Source organism: Ciconia boyciana, chromosome 3 (assembly GCF_034638445.1).
Source record: "Ciconia boyciana chromosome 3, ASM3463844v1, whole genome shotgun sequence".
In the NCBI taxonomy this organism is placed as follows: Eukaryota; Metazoa; Chordata; class Aves; order Ciconiiformes; family Ciconiidae; genus Ciconia; species Ciconia boyciana.
Window position 1 is genome coordinate 49,809,143 of NC_132936.1, and position 24,693 is coordinate 49,833,835.

Consider the following 24,693-nt stretch of genomic DNA (forward strand, 5'->3'; position numbering starts at 1 on the left):
GTGAGAAAATTTGCATATTTCCTTTTTCATACCTTATATTTTCATTTCAGAAAACAGCCAAGCTTATGATTCAGGGAACAGATATTATATATTTCTTCTTTCATGTGTGTCCCCTCCTTTTTAAGTAGTGCTCAACCTCTCACATACAAAGTCAGCTGTTTGTCTCATGCTTCACACTGTTACAACATTTGGTGGAAGAGCCACGTGTACTAGAGGTGCACAACTGCATAAGCAAAAACAGCCTTCATCCTACCCAGTGGAGCTGTATTCTTGCTTACTTTTGGCTGCTGGAAAAATTCTAAGCAACTTGAGTTCCTCTGTCAGACTGGCATTGGTAGTGTCGTGTTGTGTTATGAATGGTTGCTGCTGAGTGGACTCTGAGAACTCAGCTGGTCAGGTACTTGGGGTTTTTGGAAGCAAAGGTGCATGTGCTTTCACATGGTTTCATTAAAATAAATATTCCCAATTATTTTATAATGTCAAACTTAGTCTATAAGTGCTGTGGGAAATGGACTTTGCAGTGGTGTCCCTCTTTAGAAAGACAGGGAGAAGTTAAGTGACACAGGTTGCCCTAGGTAACTCTGCTGCAGAACCAGGCACTGCAATCCTGTTTTCCAGTCTCACTGGGTGTGATTCAGCTCCACATTAACATACCTGAATCACAGAAAAGTCTAGGTTGGAACGGACCTCTTGAGATCATGTGGTCTAACCTTTTGCTGAAAGCAGGGCCTTGGATTAGGTTATTCAGTGCCCTGTTAAGCTGACTCTTAGCTATTTCTAGCAAAGGGAACTATGCTACTTCTCTGGGCCTCTCTGTTTAATTCTTATAGTGAGCAACTTCTCGTGTCTGGATGGAGTTTCCCCTGAAGCAGCTCGGGCCTGTTGCTTCCTGTGCTGTTCTCCATACATCCTTGTGAAGAGACCAGCTTCCTCTTTGTGTATGAACTACGTACTCTGTAGGTGTCAGTTCTTGTGCTCTGCTAAAATAGTGTCTTGGTGCAGCAGACTTCCCATACCCATAACACGAATACAGGGAGCCTGTGTCAGGGATTTCCATCTGATTTGAACACGTTCCCTAGTTGCATTTGTGGGGTAGTAGGTATGACTTACAGAGTCAAGTGTCGCTCGGCTCTTTTTGACATGTGACTGAGTGGGAGGGCACCTGCAGTGAAGATTCCCTTCTTGACTCCATGGTTCGGCCAAGTGAATGCTGGAGAACAGAGTAAGAATCAGTCAGGATACATTTTTCTCTTTGCTGTGAAGAGTTCATGAGCAAAGGAAGAAAACGTGTTTCGTAACTCTCCTGCAAAAACTACAAGTGTTTGGAAATTGACGGATTTTGTAATATTCTTTGTGATTCCAACTGATCTCATTCATGTAATGTGTAACTTCTAAAATAAATGTTAAGTGCAACCAGTGTCTATCATTGTATCTCCCCCCCCCCAAAAAAAAAAAAAAAAAGTCTCACGTAACTTGATGATAATTTTATTTAAGAGTTTGATTCATCAGATTTGTCCTGGGATGTAGACTTACTATTGTACATAATTTATTAGGAATTGAGATGAAAATTGTCATTGCATCAAAATCAATGGTGAGAGTCTCCTTGGACAGACTTCAGCTTGTCCAAGATTTTGCTGCTACAGTACAATATCAAAAGATTTATCAGGATTTATTTCACTTGCCCGGATGATACTAATTTCCTTTTCTGTGAATGAAAAATACAAATCCATACCTAAATCATGCTAACTAGATAAGATTTTTGGGGTAGTGAACAGAAATTTAGCAGCTTACTAGGGATATTTGAATTGCCCATTTCTGTGGACTTTGTCCAGACTGCCTTCCTCCTGCCTCTAGTGCTCATGGTATCTTTGTTTCATTTTCAGAGCAGCAGAGCCATGTCCCAGATACAAGAAATAAGAATTATGATAATTTTGATCATAAACTAATTAGCTCTGAAGTGAACATTTGCTCTCTTTCCGTTTTCTTAAAAAAGCCTTTTCAGTTCCCGATGCCTGTTAGACAGGGGTTTTAAGAATACAGCATTTTCTCTGCTTCTTACGTCTATGGCATTCATCACAGAAAAGGAAAATGTTATTTCAGTTTTGTTGATCCTGAAAATAGGTTCTTGTCACTTATTTAGTGTTGAATAGTGTTTTCAGTGTATCCAGAACTATAATTTGTAGTATTGTCTGCTATAGCTCACACAGAGGAAACTGTTGCTCAACCTGTATGTATTCTAGGATAGTAGATAGAATAATCTGTCCTGTTGATTATGAATGTAAATACTGTTTTTAAGGCAATGGTAACCAAGAGTATTTTTCCTATTTACAGAGCAAGCTTTACATGGAAGGATTTAGAAGCCTAAAAGAAGGAGAACCAGTGGAATTTACTTTTAAGAAATCTTCCAAAGGCCTTGAATCAATACGGGTAACAGGCCCTGGTGGGAGCCCCTGTTTAGGAAGTGAAAGACGACCCAAAGGGAAGACAGTACAAAAAAGAAAACCAAAGGGAGATAGGTAATTACCTTACTTTGCTATTTTCCCCCCTTTTTTTTCTTTGCAAGTGTTTCTTGAAGTTATGTTTTCAGCATTTATTCATTTGTGAAAGGAAACCCTTCTATGTAAATTTGGCTTTTACATGTAGCCTAGTAGTTTCATTAAACTGATTAAGCTGTATCTATACAACTACATAAATTACCCACTTGATTGGTTTTACTTGAGAAGGTTTTATTGAATTAGAGGGAGCCTGCAAAAGGAATGTAATATTATTTTGAAAATACTGCTATTAGACTGAGAAGAGAGGTTAGTCTGAATACAGGTGAAATACCGCCATGTTTAGGTGAGAACTGTGCATGCTAAAGAGGCTATTGTGTGCTGTGGGGTTTTAAACTGTGCATCAGTAGTTTTATACAGAAGAAAGTGTACGTGGTGCAGTCGGGGTTGAGATGTACATAATTTGATTAATTATGTTTTTACTTGGAGAACAGAGTATCAGGTGTTTCCAAAAGTTTTAATGTCTGGTGGTCTGAAGAACTGTTGTAATAATATTTTACAAATTCCAGGTTAGTCTCGAGAGCTGCACTTCTTTATACACAAGTGCAGCAGTCTGACTTGCACTGTTTTACTTTACTTTCTGCCTCTGATGGCTTGAGTAAGTTCTGTAATCCTCTTTACTACAAAGCCACCTGTACCTGGTTCCCCAAGGACGGCCTTCCTGCCCAAAGGCTCTAGTATTTACGTGAATTTTCCTTTTTTCCTCATGTTATTGCCCAGCCCAGTAGCTGTAATAACTGAGATCAAGGACAATATATAGTTTGTGAAGGATCCTCGTAAGAACATCCAAACAGCCAAGTTTTGGCTGCAGTATTTGATGTATGGCATAACTAAGAGGTGGCTCTCTTCCATTGCAAATTGTGAAGCAAAGAGTAGCTTGGGAAAGAGGGGATCACCTGGAAAGGCAGTGTAGCCCAGCCTCAAGAAACGGGGGATCAGAAGCCTTTGCTGGCTACAGATGAACTCCACTTGTCCCCACCTCTGTTAAAAGGCTTCTCTCCCCCCCCCCGCCCCTTTTCTTTTTTTTAAATTAAAAACTGGAGACAACATGATAGTTGTCCCTCTTTCACCTTCTTTGTAAAAGCTAAAGGCCATGAACAAAATTTATTGCTGCTGTAACAGATCAGAGTCCATAACCACAACAAGGAGAGACTTTGTAAGGCGGACAAAGCTTTCTTTTTGATTGCTCACCATATCTGGCCTTTCAGAGTTGTGTTGCATGCAATGGCTGTAAAAAATCTTCTTTTTTTTTTTTGAGCTGGGCTTCCAGTATAGTTCTTATTTAAACCATTGGTTTTCTGTGGACTGTAATTACTAATCTATTTAGGGTATTAGCATTACCATTGTTACTGATGTTTCATACTATGGCAGCAAATAAAGGCACAGTCATGCAGTCATGATACTGTTGTCCTGTTTGTTGCACATGTGTATGAAGGAAGACAGTCCTTGCTTCAAAAACCTTGAAATTTAAATGGACAGGTTGTAAGTAGACCAGGAAAAACTACATATTGAAGGAGAGAGGGGTTTGAACAAATGCAGATATCTATAGTGCACAGTATAGTCAATGCAGAGGAAGCAGTGCTTTCAGGGTGCAATTCATCTCATCCTAGGGAAACATCTAAAATATTGGGGATGAATCTTGCCCTGTGGCTGTTTCTCTTCAGGGACTACAAAGGCAGCTTAGCTCCAATGTTGTAGGTACTTCCCTTACAAGTCTCTAAAGTTAAGTAAGCTGAATCCTACTTTCAGTAATGTTTTTTCATAGCTAAAGCATAGAAAAAATTGAAGAGATACACCCTAAAAAACAGTGCAGAGGAGTGATCCATGAGACAACGTACTCTTTCATGTTCACTTGCCTTTAAAGAAGGAAAAACTCAGAATTAAATTCAATTAATTTGAATCTGAAAATGTGGGGAAGAAACATCTACCTACTTCTGTCTCAAAATTCTTATGCTTTAAGTCATAAGACACCAAAAAAGCCTGAAACTTGGAAGTGTCTGAAGTAGCATTGACATTATCACTCAGTGAGGCGCAGTGTCTTTGCTTGAAGGAAAATTAGTTTTGATTGAATGCCTAGCCAATTAAAAAAGTGCATTTCCAGCATGTGTAGTGGAAAATTTCTTGAAGATTGCTGTTGTACTGTGAGAACTGCCTCCATTTATGAAAGCTAGTTCCACGTTCTTGTGTTTATCTCTTTTCTACATTATCAGTGTAACAGTGTGAGGGCCGAGCCTCACTCCATCTTTTTAAATGAATGCTATTTGAATGGATCCCATGACTCTATTAATGGTGTAGGCAGGATTTAAGGCAGAAGAGAAGACTGACAGAAAGAGTTAGAGATAGCAAAGGTGGGAGAAAGGAAGGGAAAAGCAGCAACATGTGCGGGGGGGAAGGTCATGACACTGAGGTTACCAAATATTGGTGCTTTTGCTAGATTTTGTGGTGCTTCCACAGTAGACTCGGAGTCTCTAATTTGCAGAGTGTTGTTGCTGTGGGGACCTTGCTGTGATAATATTTCCCCTTCAGCATTACTGTGGGCTGCATTAATTTTGTAACATGGGTGGGAAGGCTTTGTAATTGCTGTCGGTGATATTGGCCACTTCGGCATCTTTCGCAGCCAGCATGCTAGCACATGCCAGTACGAGGAAGGGAAAGTCTTTTGTGTTCCATGTGAAATGAAGCTGCGGCTATAAGCAACCTGCAGGCTTTAAGTTCCCAGACCTTAACTTTAAGCTATTCTAATATCCATGTGTCTTACGTATATATTTTTTCACAGTGTCTAGAGTGATCTGGGCTAGAGGGGAGGTTTCTAAACGAGACCTAAATTTGCATCTGACAAGTGCTGGGTTCAGAAGTGGTGTATTATGGCAGAGATGCACAGTGGCAGCTCTTGGGGCTGGTGTCTACCTAAGTAAGCCAGGGGGTGAATTTGCAACACGTTACACTGCGGCAGGTTGCGGCTCCCTTCGCAGGAGCTCTTAACACGTGCTGAACACAGTGTGTTTTGCTCAACTTTGACAGTGAGCTGACACAAAAGCATGCTGCGCTGCTCTCTAGGAATGACCATGGGGAGCTGATGCAGAAAAGATAAAGTACTCTGAATTCACACCTTAATCACCTGCTCAGGAACTTGTAGACAAGTCTGTGAAATCTTGATTTAGAGTAGAATAAATGAAATCAGAACCTAGCCCACTATCTCAGAATAAGGTTTCGAGGAGGGAAAAGGGAGGAAGGGGAAAAAAAATATGCTTTTTTTGTTGTTGTTAAATAAACACTCCCAGTGTTTGTATGTGACCTAAAATGAAACCGTGTAAAGGACCATTTTATGAGCTGTAATTTTTTTATTCAAGATTATTTTTATAAATTTAAATAGCTGGGAAAATATTCTTTAGTGCAGTGTATTTTTAAATAAATTTGACCCACAGACCTTTGGCCACAGACCATATTAACGAAGAAGATGCATGAAGCTCACAGGACTAGAAGCTGGAGTTGTCTTTGGGACCTAGAGGTATTATCCAGTATCTGTAAATATTCCTAGTAGGAGCTCAAAGTTGGATACTTTTTCAGCAGAGCATCTGTAGTGCTGTATCTGCTCGGCTTGGCACTTGCTTCAAGTGGAACATTTCGGGGAGATGGCGAGGATGACAACTTTTTTTTTCTTTTTTGGTTTTGAAGTATTTACACCAAAATGGAAGCAATAAAATAAAGCGAGAAGGAAGGGACAAGGAAGAAATAAGGGTATAGCTCCATCTCCCAGTTCTCTTATTTATTACATTTCAGTCCTATGCTACCCTCTGCTAACATCACACTTGTGGCAGGGAAGCTTTCTAGCACAGGTGACCTGTATCAGTAAGTGGTTTGGATTTAAACATGTAATAAGTAAGCAGTATGTTGTGAGATTTTGGGTTTGACATGAAACGTATCACTGACTAGGTTTATATCGCAGCCCTGCAAGTAAGCTGGGAGGGAGGGAGTTGGGAACTGCTGGAAATGAGCTTAACGAAGCATTGCCACTGGATAAACAGTGATGCTGGATTACGTTCTGGGAATATGGCTAGTGAAACAGCTTTGTATTTCTAGCTCAGTTGGCTAAATAGTAATGAGCACTGCAGCATCACTGTAGCACTTCAAAAACCTTTTTCCAACATAGGCATCTATGAAGGAGAGACAGCTAGAAAAGAAATAGTTTTGTGTTAAGGTGTAATAAATGGTGTTTGCCAGTAACTCTTGGATATGACCAAAAGCATAATTTTCAAATGAAGAAAAACATATTTGTAAACCACCGATTAGGTGGAAATACAGCCACTTAGGGAAGGGGGGCTGTAATTAAATAATATAATACTTCCCTGATGAACTGTCACTTAAAATTAGTTTGTGTCTGAGTCAGGCAGAAAACGCATTTGATATCTGAAGACATTCTGTAGATGATCTGAAGTCAGACTATACTAAGAAAATCTTAAAAGTCTTCTTTGAAAGCTCGTGATCTGCACAAACAGCCGCTAAAACAGTGTGGTGCAGGCAGAGATTACGTCATGGTGGAGTGCTGTGGAGGACATTTGGAGTGAAGTTAACAGGACTAGGAGAGCTAGTTTAGGACAGCAAAGTTACATGATACAAAGTCACTTCAAACTTGAGATTATATCATTTCCATCTCTACTGACTGAATCACACTGAAGTGTATAATTTAATTTTCATAGAAAAGTCTCCTATGGCTCGAGCCGAGCAGATTTTTGTGAAGGAGACCTGAATAATGGGAGTGGTATGGGCTGGGAAGGAGAGCCCTGAAGTAGTACCGAAATGGGAGAAGCTCATAAAAACTGTGCTTAACAGATAGATGGGGCCGAGGCAGATGGGGAAAGCCTGTCAGAGTCCCCTCACCTGAGAGCTGGGAGGCAAGGCCAGGCTGGTGGTCACCGCACACAGCTGCGACGCTGGGGGCATGTCTGCTTCTGCCCTCAGCCAGCCCCAGGGACCCACTTTGGGCAGGTCTTGAACAGCACTGGTGCGAAATGGGGGGCAGGCGAAGTGAGAGCGCCCAGCCATCCAGAGAAACGGATGAAAACTTAAGGGAGTTGTAGCCTTTGGCACAAAATGGTTTCAGCATGTCGCTGTCAAAGGGTTGAATTTTCCTGCTCCTCTCCAAGGTAGATCGTGTTCACAGTTCTGCCATTTTCTAAAGAGGAAGCTGGCGAAGAAGTAATGCAGAAGTTGCATGGCTTTTACACAGATTTCTTAAAAATACAGCCTTGCAAAAGGACCTTACTTGAGGGGGGTGTTTCAGAAATTAAAACATGAACACCTCCTCCTCCCCCCCAACTCTTTCACCTGGTTTTAGATGGTAAGAATTTCTTTCTTCCCACTTTTCCATCTCTGGCAATTAGTAGTTTAGGCATTTCTTCAGTATCAACACCTAATCTGCAAAAGACAATTAGATGATGTGTTAAGTACCTGAGTTGCTGGATGCAACTTCCTCTTGGATCCTCAAGCAAAATTTGAGATTATTTGTGTGGAGTTATATAGAAAAGGAGATAAACACCAGTCTGAGATGTGCTTTCTTACATGATCTTATTATTTGCTGACTGTGCCATGATAAGCCACTAAACTAGTGTGAACTGCTCGTAACAGGAGTAGCAGAACACTGCTAGATTTAAAAAAAAAAAAAAAGGCAAAAAACCAAAAAGCCTGAGAGCTTTGCACTACTCCAGTACTTTAAGAAGGTTATATCTTTGCTGGACCGCAATCATTAGAGACAAAGTTTTCTGTTCTTGCTCTTTTTTTCAGGCTGACAACTTTTTGGAAGGTTTAGCAACAGTACAGGTTTTTCCAAGAGTGGGATAAAACCAGAGGGCTTTATTAATAGGGTTAAAAAAGAGGTAAATTTTAAAAATAGCTGCCACTTGGTGCTGTGGATCGGAGGCTTGAAAGCTGGCTTGGAGATGGATCTCTAGGGCAGGGGGTTAATCTTTCCTTGTCTTTGTGCAGACCCATCCAAGTCTAAGTTAGAAGCCTCTGAAAAGTGTTACTACATATATTCATTAGACAGCCCTAGTTAAAATCTCTACATCATCCATCTGTGTTTAAGGGAGCTCAGCAGCCACAGCCTTCCTGCATACCAAACACACAGCATGCTTCCAGGACTTGGTCCGTCCAGCCTGATGAGAACAGAATCAGATCTCCAAGACTGGGTATTTTCTTCACCAAAAGATGAAAGGAAGGTGGCTTAAGGGAGGAAAGACAAAACAACTGCCACTGACTGTTGTGTATAGCGCCCAATATCTATAGACCATACACTATTTGGCATGATTTCATCTCTAGCCTAGAGTGTAGCTAAACTTCAGTCAGTCTTCTGGAATTGCCAAGTGTAGAGCTATGGTAGAATAAATGCCCCAGAGCAAGGGCACAAGCAGGAAAGCCTTGCCTCTCAGAAGACAGCAAGCTATGGCTAGCCTAGCTTCGACCCCCAGATCCAGCACACAGCATTGGGAGTTGCCTTCCTCAAAAGATAATAGCTTTCCCTTCCTGCCTACTTCCATAGCTCAAACAGTCAGGAGCCAGGATGCAGAGCCGAAAGATCAGTACACAGATGTTGGAGCCAGGTGTAGGAATGGTTACAGTTGTGCATAACAATATGTGTAATATTAGAATAAAAGGTTTTGTCTTTCAGAAGACACGTAGGAAATCCCATTCCAAATTTCAAATGTAGGGAACCCATTGTTTAATTTGCAAAGCCAAGTGCCCATAGTTAGATGCAGGTTACAAAGCTTAATTTGGTCCCTTACCAGCTGCACTGCTTCTGAGACCAAGATCAGTTACAGTTCTTTTGGGGTACCCGGGCACACTGTAGTATGCTGGGTGGTGATACAGGCATTTCCTCGTTCATTTGAAGGGCTGTTCACCTGTTTCACATGCTTTTAACTACCAAATTCACCACGAGGCAACTTGAAAGTAAGGGCTCATTTCAGATACCACATGCTGGTGAACCTGCATGACCATGTAGTGTTTCAGCTTTCTTGCTCGGGTGCAGGTGGGAATTGAGCTTTGCAGTTAGGTGCAGAAATCAATAAAACACATGAAAATACATGCTTCCTTCCCATCAGATGTGCCTTCCGATAGGGCTATTCACATACTTCAAGTGAATGCAAATTTCTGCGTTGAAGCAGGAGCTGGGAACCTGGTGGCAGTGATATCTAAGCCTAATTTTCTTCTTTGCAAGCTTATATTAAGAACAGAGTAAAGTCTGAATAAAGTTGTCTTTGGTATCTGTTTGTATGAGTACACAGGTAAGAAGGGATAGGCCCCAAATTTTTCACAGTGTTTATAATAAGAAATCTAAATTTTGTGCTAAAGTAAGTAGATACAATTCTGAAAATGTACAAGGAACAGATGAAGTGAGTAGGAAGGTGTCGTTTTTATGCAGCCTCATGTAGAGTAAAGCTGTCCCTGCACAGCAGATGGGTTTCTTAAGTACATACACTGTTTTTGGAATGCAGAATAGTTTTCTGAATTTGGATGTCTTCTCAGGCCTTGTTTTCTGAGTATTTTACCCCCGTTCATCAAGGGATGAGCTCGCTCTCATTTGCAGTAAAGTACCAACATATATTCAGGCCTTTGCTATAGCATACGGATATGCCTAATGATCACACTGCAGTCTTACCGGTAGTAATGATTCCTCATACCTGAAGGAATTTAGAAGCAAGAAAGAATTGAGAACTTTGCACAATTTAACAGAGAGTATGCATAACTTCAGTACAGTGTAAGTTAAAAGTATTTCAGTAAATAATTTACGAAACATGTTTTCTGTTTCTAAAAATCTTCCTGATATAAGTGGCATCTTCCTTAATTCAAATTTCTCCCTCGCTGTTTAATTTCTTACTACTATATGAATATACTACTTTCAAGTAGACAAGAACAAAGAAAAAAGTGCATACATTTTCAGGGCCCAACTCAGTAAATACTTAAGCCTGTGCTTTGAAAGTAGTAGGGAAGAGGGCATTACTTGAAAAGATTTCCCTGATCATGGAAATTTCTTTTTAAGCTGATGTTGACCGTGACTACAGACTGTGCTGATTTTTTGCTCATGTGACATGATATAGCTATCAATGAACTGGGAACAGAACTGCTCGCAGGACGAGTTGTCTTTTAAAAAGATGCACACAATCTGTGCTATATTTTACTACAGAAATGTTCAGTGTAAATACTTAAATCCCAAATTCCTTTTATTTTAGGAAAACAGTTGCATTTCCTTGCTTTTCTTGATGTGTTGCACTCCAGCATCACCTAGCAAATGTACCCAAAGTATGTAATAAATATATAACAGTAAGGAAAGATTATAATGGTGATTCCAGATGATGGAAAAATCGGCCATATATCTTGGCCTGTTGAAAAACATAGCAAGAACTTGAAAGCTGGAGAAAACTGAGTTATAGCATAGCTGCTAAATCAGATATTCCCAAAACGTTGCCTTTGATTTACTGCTGTTGATGAATCTGAAGCTCTTCAGAAGGAATAAAAGTTCTGGAGCCCTTTAACTTCAAATTAATAAAGTCTGTGCAGTAATATAATTCCAAATCGCTACAGCTGTTTCTTTTATTAGCTGTGGCTTCATGTTTCTGTCCTTGACACTTAAAGATCAAACCTACTTAAATATGAATCATTTTAAAATGTGAATTTACTTCAATATCTTATTTTGTCAAGAAGCTCAGCAGCTCATTATATAAGAGGAATGTGTCACAGAGGTAGTCATCTCTGTAGTGGCAGTGCAGGCACGCTACTGCTATTCCCACTGTGCACACACCCCCAAGTGCACCTACAGCGTGCTAGAGCACTTCTCAAGCAGGTAATAAGACATAGGCTATGTATTGAAAGAAATCATGGGTTTAAGGGCATATTTACACCAGAAAAGGTAGGTTTATTTGGGAAAAAAAGTACCGGTTTAAGCCACCCCTGCACAGCAATGTGGCATCCTCCATCCAGAAGTAGCAGGACTGAGTGGGACTTGGTAGTTGCCTCTTCTGGTTATGGGAAGCTCTTCAGAGACGAGACAGTGGAGCTCAAATAGAAAGGCTCCTGTGATGTCCGTGATTCCCTCAGGCAGGGTGACAGGAAGATATTGCAAGGGCAACGGATAGGGAGAAGATTAGGAAGGAGCAGGAATATGAAAACACAGACATGGGGGAGATCAGGAAGGAGAAGGGGAGAGAAGGGCTTGGGAAGGGGAGGACAGACCATTGAAAATTGTGTCAATATGAGAAGCACAGAGTTTTCCCAGTCTCCAAATGACCACCTCAAAGCTGGTAGTTTGGGCACTCTTCAGAGAGTCCAGAGAATCCTGAATCCCCTCAGGCACAAACAGGGATTGAATCAAAATTACCTCCATTTTGAAAGATTGCTGCAAGTCAAGAGCTAATGGACAAGGAGCTGAAGTGTAAGTGGGAGCTAAGCTCCTGCTTTGCAGCCCTGCAAAGGCTGAGGTGATTCCAGTGGATCTGGGAGGGTTGATCTGAAATGGGACTTTTTGCCGTAGTCTGCTTATTGTGTGTTCCTCGTTTACCGGGTGACAAATGTGACACATCTGGAGTTTGTTTTGCGGAACCACCAAATGCTCCTAGCTGTAACAGTTGCTCAGTTTGAGCTTTGTCCTAAATGTATTGGGTGCTATAAAATAGTAAGTGCTCTGTGGGCTCTAATATTTCAAATTGGGCACCTAGAATAAGGCTCCTCTGGAAAACAACTTTGGCTTTTTTCTTGTGCTCCAGAATCCTGTGCATTTCCTTGAGACCAATTAAACCACACAATTTCCTTTAGCCATTGCAAAGTAATTAATATTTGTAATGCATGAAAATATCTTAGTGAAAGCCCCAAAGTCAGTACTTTTGTATTGTGTTCAAGATTTAGCTGGATTTAGTGGTGAGTCTAGGCATTGAACTGAATAGGCTAAAGAAGTATACAACAACTATCCTATATTTCGTGCAGCAAATGAGAAAAGGTGATGTAGGAGAGCTCACATGTATGTCATCATATGGTTCACAGGCTGTTACTACAGTGTAAAGTGTTTCCTTCTTTTTTAAATGCCAAATTTGTAGGTAATGGGTAGAAATTAGCCTGAACGCTCCTCTGACTAGCAGCTAGGCTTAGGGGTTTGGACTGGTTTGTCTTTGAAACCGAACTGTGACACTGTAGGATGAGGATGAAGGGACTGGTTTCGCAGAAGAAATTGCATATACGTGTGCAAGAGAGAACAAAGGTGGCCGTGGCCAAGCTGGAGGAATAGCGAGCCAAGGCTGGCATTATTGATGGAGTAGAGGGAGCTGGGTTTGCTCAGTAACAGACCTGTGGAATGGTTAAAGAGGAAAGAGTTGTGAAGGGTCACTATGAAATATGGGAGTGAGCTAAACAATTTCTTTTCTTTGATCTCCCATTCATTTATAATCTTATTGGTGTTGAGTCTCCTGGCACTAGAGCTTTTACAATGAATAGTTGAAAGTACAAAAATTGATTTAAATTGTGCTGGTCTTATGCTGAATGGCTTTCTTTAGCCTAGAAGTAAGTTGGAGTTTTACTCTTTTAGCTGTTGGACAGTTTAAATGCTATGCATTTAATTTACTTCAGACAGCTCTGAAAACAATAGCAAACCACAGACTGCTCTTATTTCATTGTCTGCAATTAATGTTGCAACAGCCTTTGCATCAAAGTTTAACCAGAATGCTTTGATTTCCTCAATGATAAATGGATATCTTTTGACCAATATAAAAAGCTGAAATAGTTCAATGTTTCAAATTCAGCTTTAGATTTGCTAGTGTTTAAAATTGGTACCTCTGCCTTTTCATTGTGCTAAACTAATAATGTAAAACAAAACAATAGAGTGTGTATGTGCCAGTCTGTGCATAATGAGATGAGTTGCTATAAAATTATGCAGTGTTACTTCTTCTGTCAATGGGAGGGAATCATCAGTAGTTGGCAATAGGATTACAAATTTTATATAGCTTAGATGCAAGTCTATTTATTTACCTTTTTAAAGGTTTAATTTTATTTACATTCTTTTTCCTTAGTTGTTGTAAATCACTTCTTTCTAGTAAGTATATTAAAAAATCTGTAATTTCCTGTGGATCAGGCTCATTTTCCATGTTTTTGTGCTTTGATATATTTTTGGAGAATCATGGTTAGCTGCACACATAATAATTGCTAGGAATATGTGCCTACGTCTCCTTTTAATAATTACTTAAAATGTGCTAAGCACTTTAGTTTTCTACGTCAAAAAAGAATCCACAGAGCGTTTTAATTTACTTTTTGTTAAATAGTTCAGTGGGATTTTATGTTATTAAATGTGGGAGTATCATTAATGACTTCACTTTTAGAATTGTTGTTGTTATGTACATTGTGTAATGTACAAATTTTACTTGGAGCTCAGAAATAATTTTATCAAATGGTTTGTTCTTGTTATCCCTGTATTTCTAACTCACTGGAGCCTCATGAAGTTATCATTCTCCTTTACAATCTATACATTTCATTTATGCATAGAAAAGAAACATCTGGCATTTTTTTAATGAGAGCTGTACACTCATTGACCAAACAAGCAGCAAGGAATCTGTTGTATGGCTGATTATGGCAAGAAAATGAGGTAATAGTCTCACTAATAGTCAGTAAAATTTGTATAAACTGGTGCTGTCTCATTTTCTGAGTTAGCTAATCTCATACTCTCACCCTTACAAGAAAACAAATCATGTTTAAAAATGCCTGGTGTGGAAAAATGCTACTTTCAAATGTAGGGATTAGAAACATTTAAAACATAAGTCTTTGTGGTTAAAGATGCTGACTTTTAATTCTCTCCTGTCTAGAGCTTTCCTTTCTTATCTTTTAAGTTCAGTCATTATTCCATGTCGATGCCATTGGTTTTATTTATTTTTATATCCTACAGAAATTAATTAATACTGTTTAGATCCAGTCTTTTTAGAATATTTATGAATGCAACATATCAACAAGTTTATATTTTATGCAGCCTGTGGAGCGGATTTTGGAATTTGCTTTTTTAGTGGTTCTTTTGTGTAAGAGAAATCTTTCAGGCATGAATTGATAGTCCAGATCTTTTGAGGTCTGTCTGTGCTAACCTATGACCTCTGTTCTTAGGAGGTCAACATCTGAGGGCAGGAGATTAAGGCAGTTAAAAGATTGGAATGGGAACTGGAATGGAAAAATTAGCCAGCACATTTTGGGTGGAAAACATCAAAGTCATCAAACAATTTGCTTATTTTAAACTCAGTTTAAGGGTAACAAGCTAATTGTACTGTGTTTGTTGACGCAAGCAATTTATATTATTCAAGGATATTAACACGGGAATTTTTTTTTTTTATTGGAGAAACATAATGCCTGTTCAGTATAAACACACTATGTATTTTGTATACTAAATGGTTTTGTGCAACATTTTTTAGGATAATAATTCAGGATCTGATCGTACAGTCTGTATGCACTTAACTAGCTCTATTTCTTACAAACAGCAACAGTAAGTGTTGTGAAACCTGAATCTTGCTTGTGGTCTGCTGAAGACCCCTTGCTTTCACTGGAGAATACGAGTGCTCTCGTTACATGGGAAAAATTATTCCCATATTAAAATCGTGACTGTGATGCTTAAAAACATTTGTAAGCATCTCTTTTTGTTACAGCTTTTCAAATGTGAATTCCTTTCCAATGCAAACTTGTCACCCAGGAATGTTCTTTCATAGATTATGAATTGATTTAAAAGAAAACAGCACTGTCTGTTTGTTCTTGTCTGTCATAGTTTGAAATTCATTAGTATGTGTTTTTAGAAGAATGAGGACTTCATCTTTCATCTGTACAATCGATTTCAAAGATGTTCTTATCTAGAAAAAGACACCTTTCCACATCTGAAAATTATGCGAGTTCAAGGATTTGTGTAAGCAATCACATTTTTGTCTTGCTTGTTTAAAGTGCAAATAAAAGTGGTTTCAGTATCACATGCAAAAGCCAGACCAGTGTTTCAGCACGTAAACCCACCTATCAGGAAGGAAAACAAAATCTCACAGCTCAGGCTCTGACTAACAGTGTATGGATTATGGTACTTCTCCTATAGGTATGACTACTAACTAAATTAAAGTACTATAAAATACAGCTAAACTCAAGTGGACAGCCATCTGTAAGCCTGAGTCTAACCTCCACACATTATTATTGTTCCTTTGATAGTGAAGGATATGATTTCAACCTCTTTGCAAGCTTATAACTTTCCAAACTCTTCCTCTAAAGGCTAAACCCGTCCTTTTGCAGGTTGTAGCCCTGACTTGCACCTGAGGGGAAATCGAGCAAAATGGTCACCATCATTTCTTCCGCCTTCATGGAAAAGAAGGGAAAGCAGGAGGAGCTGTTGTGGACTGCAGCAGCCCATGGACCGTTCCCACAGACGCAGCCACCTCTTTGTTTCCTTCCTGCCATTTCACTGGGGTGGCTGGAGAAGCTCTACCCAGCTGCAAGAGCTGCCGTGGCCAGGTGTGCCCCGCAGCCCCAGCGGTGCCACCATTGACCGAGTGTGCCCTGCATCCCTGGTGGTACTGCCACAACCAGCTGTGCCCCATGTCCCCAGGAGTACCACAGGTGTAGGGGAAACAGGGAGCGTTTGAAGGGGGAGGACCAACCCTGAAGGCTGTTTTATCTTGGAGATCTGTTCCCCATTTGGATTCTTGGGATAAAATGGGGTAGCTTCTGATCAGCCATTTCGTGATTCTTGCTTGTCAGCCCTCTCTGTGGTTGAATAAATTGGTAGGATCGATGATGGAGAGCTAATTCTGTTTTACAGAATGGCTTTGCTTACCCACTTGTGAGAACACTTGAATCATTGTGAAGGAACAGAGGACTTCTTAATTAGTAAAGGAAAAAAGTTAAGCAACTACAAAGTTAGTGTGCCTGACATGACTTAAGATGACTTTCTTGCTGCCTACGCCCTTTCTATACCTTCGCTCTGTTCTGTGTGTTTAGATAGTAAACTCTTCAAAGCAGAATTGGTTTCCTTCTTAGTCCATATAATACTTAAAATCACCACTGTTTTTAATTACAATAGTAATTGTGATTCTTGGCTATTTGAATTATTAGAGAGCAATGATACATGCACACATTTTTTTAATCTGGAAGACCTGCTCCCCAGGATTTTTGTTGGATGTTTGTATCCTCTTGTTTCATGATGTTTGATGATTCAAACATCCTGTCCTGTTAAACAAGCCTGTCTTTTTTAACTATCTTTTGCCCACCCTTTAGAAGTGGTCTATAGATACCTGAGATCTACAGGTCACAAACTGCTCTAGGGTGCTGGAGGTTTTTCATCCCTTAACTATTGTTGCATTAGTTCTAAATGTACTAAGAACTGCCTCCAAGTTTTGTGTGCAGTAGCTTGCAGAGTAGACTGCTTGCTGAGTTTGAGGAAGGGGAAATTCAAAACTCAGAGAAGTTATAATACAATTTTTGAATGACTTAGAAACTATATTTGACTTTTTATGATGAAACCCTGATTTGTTTTTGTTTGATCTGTGTGAGAAATAGGTAAAGAATATATCCTCAGTTCCCTCGCATGTTCTTTTTCACAACAAAAAAATTGCGGCAGAGCTAGACAAAACTGATCAGAATTACTGCAAATAGTATTTTCAGGCTTATGTGCTTGTGAAGGTTGAAAATTCTGGCAGTGCAGCTGTGCCAGATTTCTGACTGCAGCCCCCAGTGCTCTTGGAATCAGTGTCTCCAAACAGGCTTTGTAATTTGCCTCAGCTGAGTCACTTCCTTACCACGAACTGCCATAAAGAGATGATTTCTTCTGCTTTGCTTTCTAGGGTTTAGCCTGTACTGCCCCCCTCCTTTTCAAAATAAGAACTCATCAGAAAATACCTTTTCAAGTAATGCAGTTGAGTTCAGAGGGTTTCAGAAACATGGATTATTGATGGCCTTTTTTGTCAAAGGGACTATTGGTATTTGTGTTCCTCATCTGTTTCTAGCTGCTAATTTGAATGAGAAGCCAGTGAAGCAGCATGTTGGTTTTCTTTGTAAGGAGTGGTTATAGTTCCCAATGGCCAGGTGAACATTTGAGGTGATAGCTATCCATAAAATATTTAGAAGTATATTGTAATATATCTAAGCTGTTATATCTCATTTTTCTTAATGACCCACATTTCTTGCTTAATTCTTGCATAAAATATGAATGAGTCAAATTTGAAAGCTTTTGAATTTGGCAGAATAATAATAGTCTTTACACTAGTGTAATGTTAAGATGCATTTTATAGAAGATTGACTTTAATTGTGAAGAGCCCAAAAATTAATTAAATCTGTTGTATACGTGTTGTATACACATATATAGTATACACCTAAATGTATACACAATAGATTTATGAAAGGTTGGCTCAGCTGCATTGAAGAAAGTGGGTATCAAAAGGAAGGTGACTTAATAAAAGATGAGTTCAGAATGAGATGTACATGCTAATGACCTCATCGATTAAAAAGAAAAAAAAGTCATTTTTATAGTTGCAAGGTAAAGCTGACAGGAACTGATTAGTGCTTCTTTCTTATGCTGACAGTGGTGCTGCCTTTGTATTCTAAACTTTCAGCAGGTAAGCTTGGTACAGGTAGTCATGTAATAAAGTGATGCTGTGTGTGGAACGTGGCATATCCTGGCTTTGTAACCCAGTTTAGTTTATTGCAGCCACTGGTAGATAAGACTCTCTGTGGCTGGCTTCTTCTAAAAGATGCTGCATGTGTTGCATTAGTCGGACATCTTCCTCGAACCAGCCAACAGTCCCCAGTCTACGTCTGTGTAGTCAGCGTGGCCGCAGCATGTGCTCCTTTCTCCCGGTTCTCTCTGCTCGTGTATCCTAGAGTGTGCTGCTTTACATTGTTCCCCTTTTGCAGTATGAGGTATTCGACAAAATTAAGCTATACCAATATAGCTGTCTTAGCTTGCTGTCATTAGACCAAGTAACAACAGAAGTAACAATGTCACGACATGTGCTTTTTGCATCTATGGTCTTGCCCACATAAGAAGGTCGGTTGAGAGTTTTCACAAACCTGGAAAAAATTCTTGAATTACAGATTATGGTTGAGACTGTAAGTGAAAAAGTATATGAATTGTAAGGTGGTATTAGTACTGGAAGTTAATCGTGACACTGTATGCACACTAATCACTGTAGTGGAAACATCCGGCTGCTATAATGAGATGCTGTGTTGGGAACAGGATACCACCATGTTCCCTTTCTATGGTAGCAGGTGGTAAATTTGCTTAAGCTTGCATATTTTGTTACACTGTAGAGGACTACAGTTTGTGTGTGGCATATAAATCCATTTTCATTTGACTTAGAACTGTTTTCTTAAAGCAGATTCTCATTCAGTTAAAGAAAAAATAAACGATTCTGCAGGGACAAGTTTATATGTAAAGACTTGAAACAAATCTGTTTAAAAAAAAAAAAAGGCACTGCTTTATTAAACGATAGTTCAAGTTTGTCAGTTTAAAAATCCTCATTTCCTTGAAGTAGCCAGCTGTGACCTCTGAAATGGTTCATGCATATCAGTATGTAAAAGCTAAATGTGACAATTAGGAGCAGAATCGGGATGGAAGTGAAGGTGGGGAGGTGAAGAACCGGAGATGGGGAGGAAATGTGGTAAAAGGGATCACTGAATATGAACTAGGTAGTTTGTGGGACTGCGGCTGACTGGATTAAAGAGAAGTGGTGGGTGGACAGTGCTCGCCTCTCCATGGCAGACGGAGGCAGGGCTGCTTCCGACCTGATGCTTTCTGTGGACTGATGACTTCCAGTGCCTGTAGACAGGTCTTCAGCATATTTCTGCCCTGAATCAGGCAAGCTGTAGTGCTCACCTTCCTTTTGCCCCTATTTTCCCCCAGTAAAGGTGAGGAATAAAGAGAAGCTTCTTTAATGTGCATATTTCACATGATTCAGAGGAAGCGGAGTGCCAAACATGGGTCAGCCGTGAGCTGACCAAGAGACAGAACAGCACAGGTTGTAGCTACGTGCTTTGCGCTCATGGTCCAGGGTGCATGGCTGGCCAGGGCTCTGCCTGGCTGGGATACAGCTCTCTGCCAGGGCAGGCTGGGTGCTCACCCTGTTGTAGCCACCCAGGGGCCCCAGGCACTCTGTGTGTGTGTGCGTGGGGTGTGCATTATCTGTGAACAAATGAAGCACAAATGAAGATGTGTGCCGCAGCTGTGGTTGCACTGAAGTCTGGTGGCAGAATGGCTTGGCGCCAAGTCCCAGGCTCCCTGTAGGTGTGCTGTGGCTGGTCTGTAGCCCTGGGGAGCGGGAGGGCTGGTTTTCCTGGCTGTGCGTGGGCTATTTGAGGAACGAGGCCAAGTATGTGGCCTGAAGGTAGGGGTTCTGCTGCTGCCGTGTGGGATGTGGATGAGCCAGGCTCGGGTGTCCCAGGGTGGCCCCTCCTGAGAGAGGATGGGCTGCACGGCGCTCGCTGTAAAAAGACAGGCGCTTGTAAAATTCCCCTCTTGGTATTTCAGACAGGCAGCACTCATGACACTGCCAAACGCACCCACGGGCTGAGACTGCTGAAACAGTCAAGCAGCGTGGCCAGGAGAGTTCTCCTGAGGATGCTGTAATAGATGCAGCCCTAGAGACCCGTTTGGCAGAGCGTGCCAATAACTTAATTCTGCATATGCTGCAGTCTCTTTCTACAGAGGAAAAGAGCCTCTCTGGAAGAAAGATGAAGATGGGGATGGTACAGAGATGGCCTTGGCCCAACCCCAGGCCATACCCTTTCTCAGGGGGGATTCAAGACAGATTCCTTCAGATTTGGGGGTTAACTTAAAATGTCTTGCATCAATAATGGTGTTCTTAAGCATGCAGTAAATGTGTACATTTAGGTTTCTGTCAGTATAGGCATTGAACATCCTGAGATTTTTTTTTTCCCTTTGTACGTGCTTGTAAATCATATATGCTGAGTATCAAGAGCATAAACTTCCAGCGGCTGGTTCTGTATCTCATGCCTGTGTCCATTAATACATAGCCAGGTCTTCCTCATCACACATTGACATCTCCTGGGGACACATAGCTAGTGTTCAAGTACGTCTGGTCCAGGCTTGCCAAAATTCTCCCCAACTATCACCCCAAAACTCTTTAGCCAAACACTCAGACAGCTGTGCTTCACAATCCAACTGATGTTTTTTGTGACTGACAAATGGTGCCTTTCAGGGTGTTTTTCCTTGTTAGAGAGGCACTATCAAGTTGAAAATACTGTAAATTTCAGCAAGTCATACTGCACCAGTTTTAAGTATGTATAAAGCATACGAGGTTTTTTAGTTGTTGATTTTTCTGCACTGTGCTGTACAAGCTGAAGAAACGGGAATCTCACAGGTACTGGACAGCATTAACAGATTGAATCCCCATTTGTTGCTTTTTTCTGTAGGGGAACTGTGACTTTAGAAGAAATGGATGCTGCCCCTTGCTTTGTAAGCTAGGTCTCTGCCAGGGTGCAGTTTCACATTACCAGGGGCCATCCGGCTGCTGTGGCCCCCCTGCACCTCCAGCCAGCGTTGTGGTCCTCTCCCCACGGGGTTGCTGGTGCTGATCTAATCCCACAGAGAGCCAGTTCAGGGAGCGTAACTGAGAGAAACTAATCCTGGGGGAAAAAAAAAAGGTACCAAAGATCAAACGGATAGGGTGGTGGCAGAGCAGGGGATGCCTCTTGGTAACAGCTCCGCTTTTTGGTACGTTTATCTGGGGTATGAAACTCTACAGGCAGCTCGGCATGAAACATGTTGTGCTCTCTGATCGGCGTGGCAGAAGCGTTCCCCGCAAAGTGGTGGTGGCTTTGTGGTCCCTGTAGTAGAAGCGATGCAAGGTCTGCCCTCACTGGTGGCAGGTGGTGATTTAAGAGCTGGCGGGGTTCACTGGAAGAAAGCGTCAGGAGCACAAAACCCAGCAGGGAGTTGGGTTTGGCCTCCAAATGGCCAGAGGTGTAAACAGGCATCGGCAAGACCTTGCAGACTGTTTGGGGAGCATCCCAGGCAAGGCCTTTTCTATTGAAGCTTCCCCTGTTGGACTGCCACGCAGATCTGAAGTACCAGATCCCACTGCACACCAGTTCCCCACAAGAACGATGGTCTGTGCTTTTAGCAGGGCTCCAGCTTGTGGTTTTCCTGGCTAGGGAAAGAAAACAGGATGAGAAAAGCAAATCCTACCTATTTTAGATGCTTTGGTGCCACGACACCATTAACTTTCCTATTAAACTGTACTGTACCAGGAAGTCAGTGACTGACTGGGAAGGTGAGCAGCATTCCTCAGCTCTGTGCCTGACATCCCTGTGGGGCTGAAGAGCAACCTTTAAAAGCTGCAGTGATCAGGCTTAATTCACTGTTAACTTCTAGTCTGACGTTTTAGTATGGCAGAGCAGCACATATGCAGTGGTCGTTTCTCATTTCCCTTCCTGCCTTTCAGCAGCTGCTCCTCAAAACGTGCAAAATGCGAGCAGTGGGCTTGGAGGACTGTAGCGTGTGGTGTAATCACAGCTCTTCCTTCCCTGCAAGCTTCCTCTAAGCAATCTGTTTAATTTTTTTTTTGTTTCTGTTGCATTAGTTTGAAGTACTGTGAATGATGTGGAGACAATTGGAGAAAACTAGCATTTCCCATTGTAGTGTTCTGCTATTTCACATCGATTATATTAAGTGTGTTACAGTTTCAGAGTTTTACTTTGGTACTGAAATGATAACTTACCGTCTTTGTGACAAGGAAAAAAATAACATAAATTTCACACACAGTAGCAGGGGCCATATTCTTTCCATCTAATTTTACTACATGCATCAATTATAGAGTGTTTGTGTGTAATACACAAGAAGTTAATGTTTCAGGTTTCTTAATGACAGTACTTCAAAGGAAATTTTCTCACAATGGAAAGGATTATGTAAAATCAGCACTTAAAGCTAGTAGTACTGTAATGCTGAAAAGTTCACATAAGTGTCAGTAACCTTTTGAAATTCAGTATATAGTCCATTCAATGTTGTGTTTTCCAGGCTTCCAAAAAAGGAAAGCGTATATTCCCTGATATTTCCAGACATGTATATTTTCCTAGTCTTTGCTAGGAATCAGTGAGTTTTCAAAGCATTCATAAATACTGATCAAGTATAAAAGTATGTTATAAAATGCTAATTTGCTATGTTGAGATAGCAAACTAGTTTTATTACAAATCTTTCAATTACCCTCCGTTACCAAGAAAATGAAACAAGTACATTAAAAAAAAAAAGTTCATTTTAAAAAAATACTTTATCATAAAGCTCTACAATGATATTAATGTTATTCAGTTCCTTTTGTACAAAGAGTGAGATATTGGCAACTAAAGTCCTGATTTATTGATGACTCCCCTTTCTATAAGACAGCTTAAGGTTTTCTTGTTATCATCATCAGAGGAAAGTTACCAGCTGAACTAATTCATTCTACAAGACTTCATAGGAGAAATAATTTTGCAGCTGTTTTTTCTAACCGATACACATGTGATTTTAACTCTGGTGGCGAGGGGCAGCGTAAGGTATGGAAATGCAGGCAGCTGCCTCTGAAAGAAACAAAGCTTCAAGGAAGCTTAGCATGCTGAAATCAAGGGGGGCATATAATCTCCATCCTAGGGTGCTAAAGTGCCAAGCGTCACATCAGTCTGGGGTTATTAACAGCTTTTGCTTTGGGATATGGACTTGGGTCTAAAGCATGCTCGTGCAAGAAAGACATAAAAACTGCAGGCAATCAAGCCAGTCCAATCTCAAAATATGTATGACAGCCTTGCATCCTACTAATAGCGAAGACCTGGAAAAAATTAGAAAAAGTGGGTGAAGTGCAATGTTTATCAGTTGCAAATCGTGCCTTACCTTTATTATCATACCTTACCTAGCATTTGTATTTTTTTAGCTAGATTATTTTCTTAGACAATGGAAATGTACTAAAGGTAATCTGGCCTTCAAAAAGGATCCGTTCCAGTGTGCAAGGGAAAATTATCAGTTAAAATAAGGTTTACCACATGAACTCTGAAACGGGTAAAAAATAGTTTACTGAGCCCAAGAGCTTCACTTGTTTTTGAACCTCCTGTGTTTTATGATTTGGAATTAGAAATGTTTTCAACAACATAGTGAGTATAAAACTGCTGTGCCTTGTGCAGTGTATCCCGCTGAGCCATGTTGTAGCATCTAGGCAGCCTTTAAGGACAACCATATTAAAGAAATATGCAAGTTAAAAATAACTTTCCTAAGTTGCACCCTGGTATTTATGTAAAAGATAAAGGGATTAGGACAGGATTTAAACTGGCCTGTGGGGAGAAAGTAGAGGTTACCATGTCCTGCCTTTCCTGCCAGTGTGTCTTTCCTGTGATTTCCCCAGTTCATCGGTCTTCCCCTTTGGCAGCCAGCCATGGTTGCCCCAAAGCTTTTATGGCAGGTTATAGGAACCCCAGGAAGGAGTTTGGCTGCCATTTTTCTGCTTTTGGGGAGCATGTAGGAAAGGGGAAGCTGCTCTTCCTGACGGTGTCTAGAGCAGCTTGGGGAAAGAAAAGAAGAGAAATGATCAGGTCCTTGATTCCCTACTCCGGTTCATGCTACAGCAGGCTCAGCGCTGCTGAGCTTCAGGTGCCTCCTGGCTCCTCTTCCCAAAGGCACGCAGGCCAGCTGGGAACGGCAGGAATGTATTTCAATTAGTAGTGTGTCTCCAACACCAGATGAGGCACTGACCTGAGGATCTGGTTAGGGGGATTTCCTTCCTTACTCTGCCAGTGTAGTGCAAAAGCAAGTCACTTTGAACAGGTCAGGGAATTTGCTCTAAAGTATTGATTATGGTTTCTCAGCCCTCTTAATAACCTGATCAGCCCCAGTGTTGCAAAAGCCTCTGTGTAGTTTGTGTAGCAACAGACAATTGTTTGCAGCATCCCTCTAATATAATTCACAGGTTATGCTGACTGCATCGTCTTCAGGAGCTAGTATGTCAAAGTCCTCGCAAAGAGGCAGACATTATTTGGTGCTTGGTGGCACAATTCAGTCATTTCTGGCTGCAGACTCCTTTTTGTGAGGTGCAGTTTGCTTTTCTGATGGCAGGCCCATTGGGGAGGAAGGGCTGGAGGGGTGGCTTTGCACTTTTCTCATCCCGTTCAGAACAGCACGTGCCACAGC

At 40.9% G+C, this 24,693-nt stretch overlaps 1 protein-coding gene across 2 annotated transcripts in view; it reads left to right on the top strand.

The window, feature by feature from the left end:
- LIN28B (lin-28 homolog B) overlaps positions 1-24,693 on the top strand; it is an 86,119-nt gene that overhangs the window by 41,294 nt on the left and 20,132 nt on the right. For both annotated transcript variants that reach the window (XM_072857871.1, XM_072857872.1), the window contains exon 3: positions 2,332-2,516. In XM_072857871.1, coding sequence (XP_072713972.1) covers positions 2,332-2,516 — 185 coding nt within the window. The remainder of the gene's footprint in view (positions 1-2,331; positions 2,517-24,693) is intronic.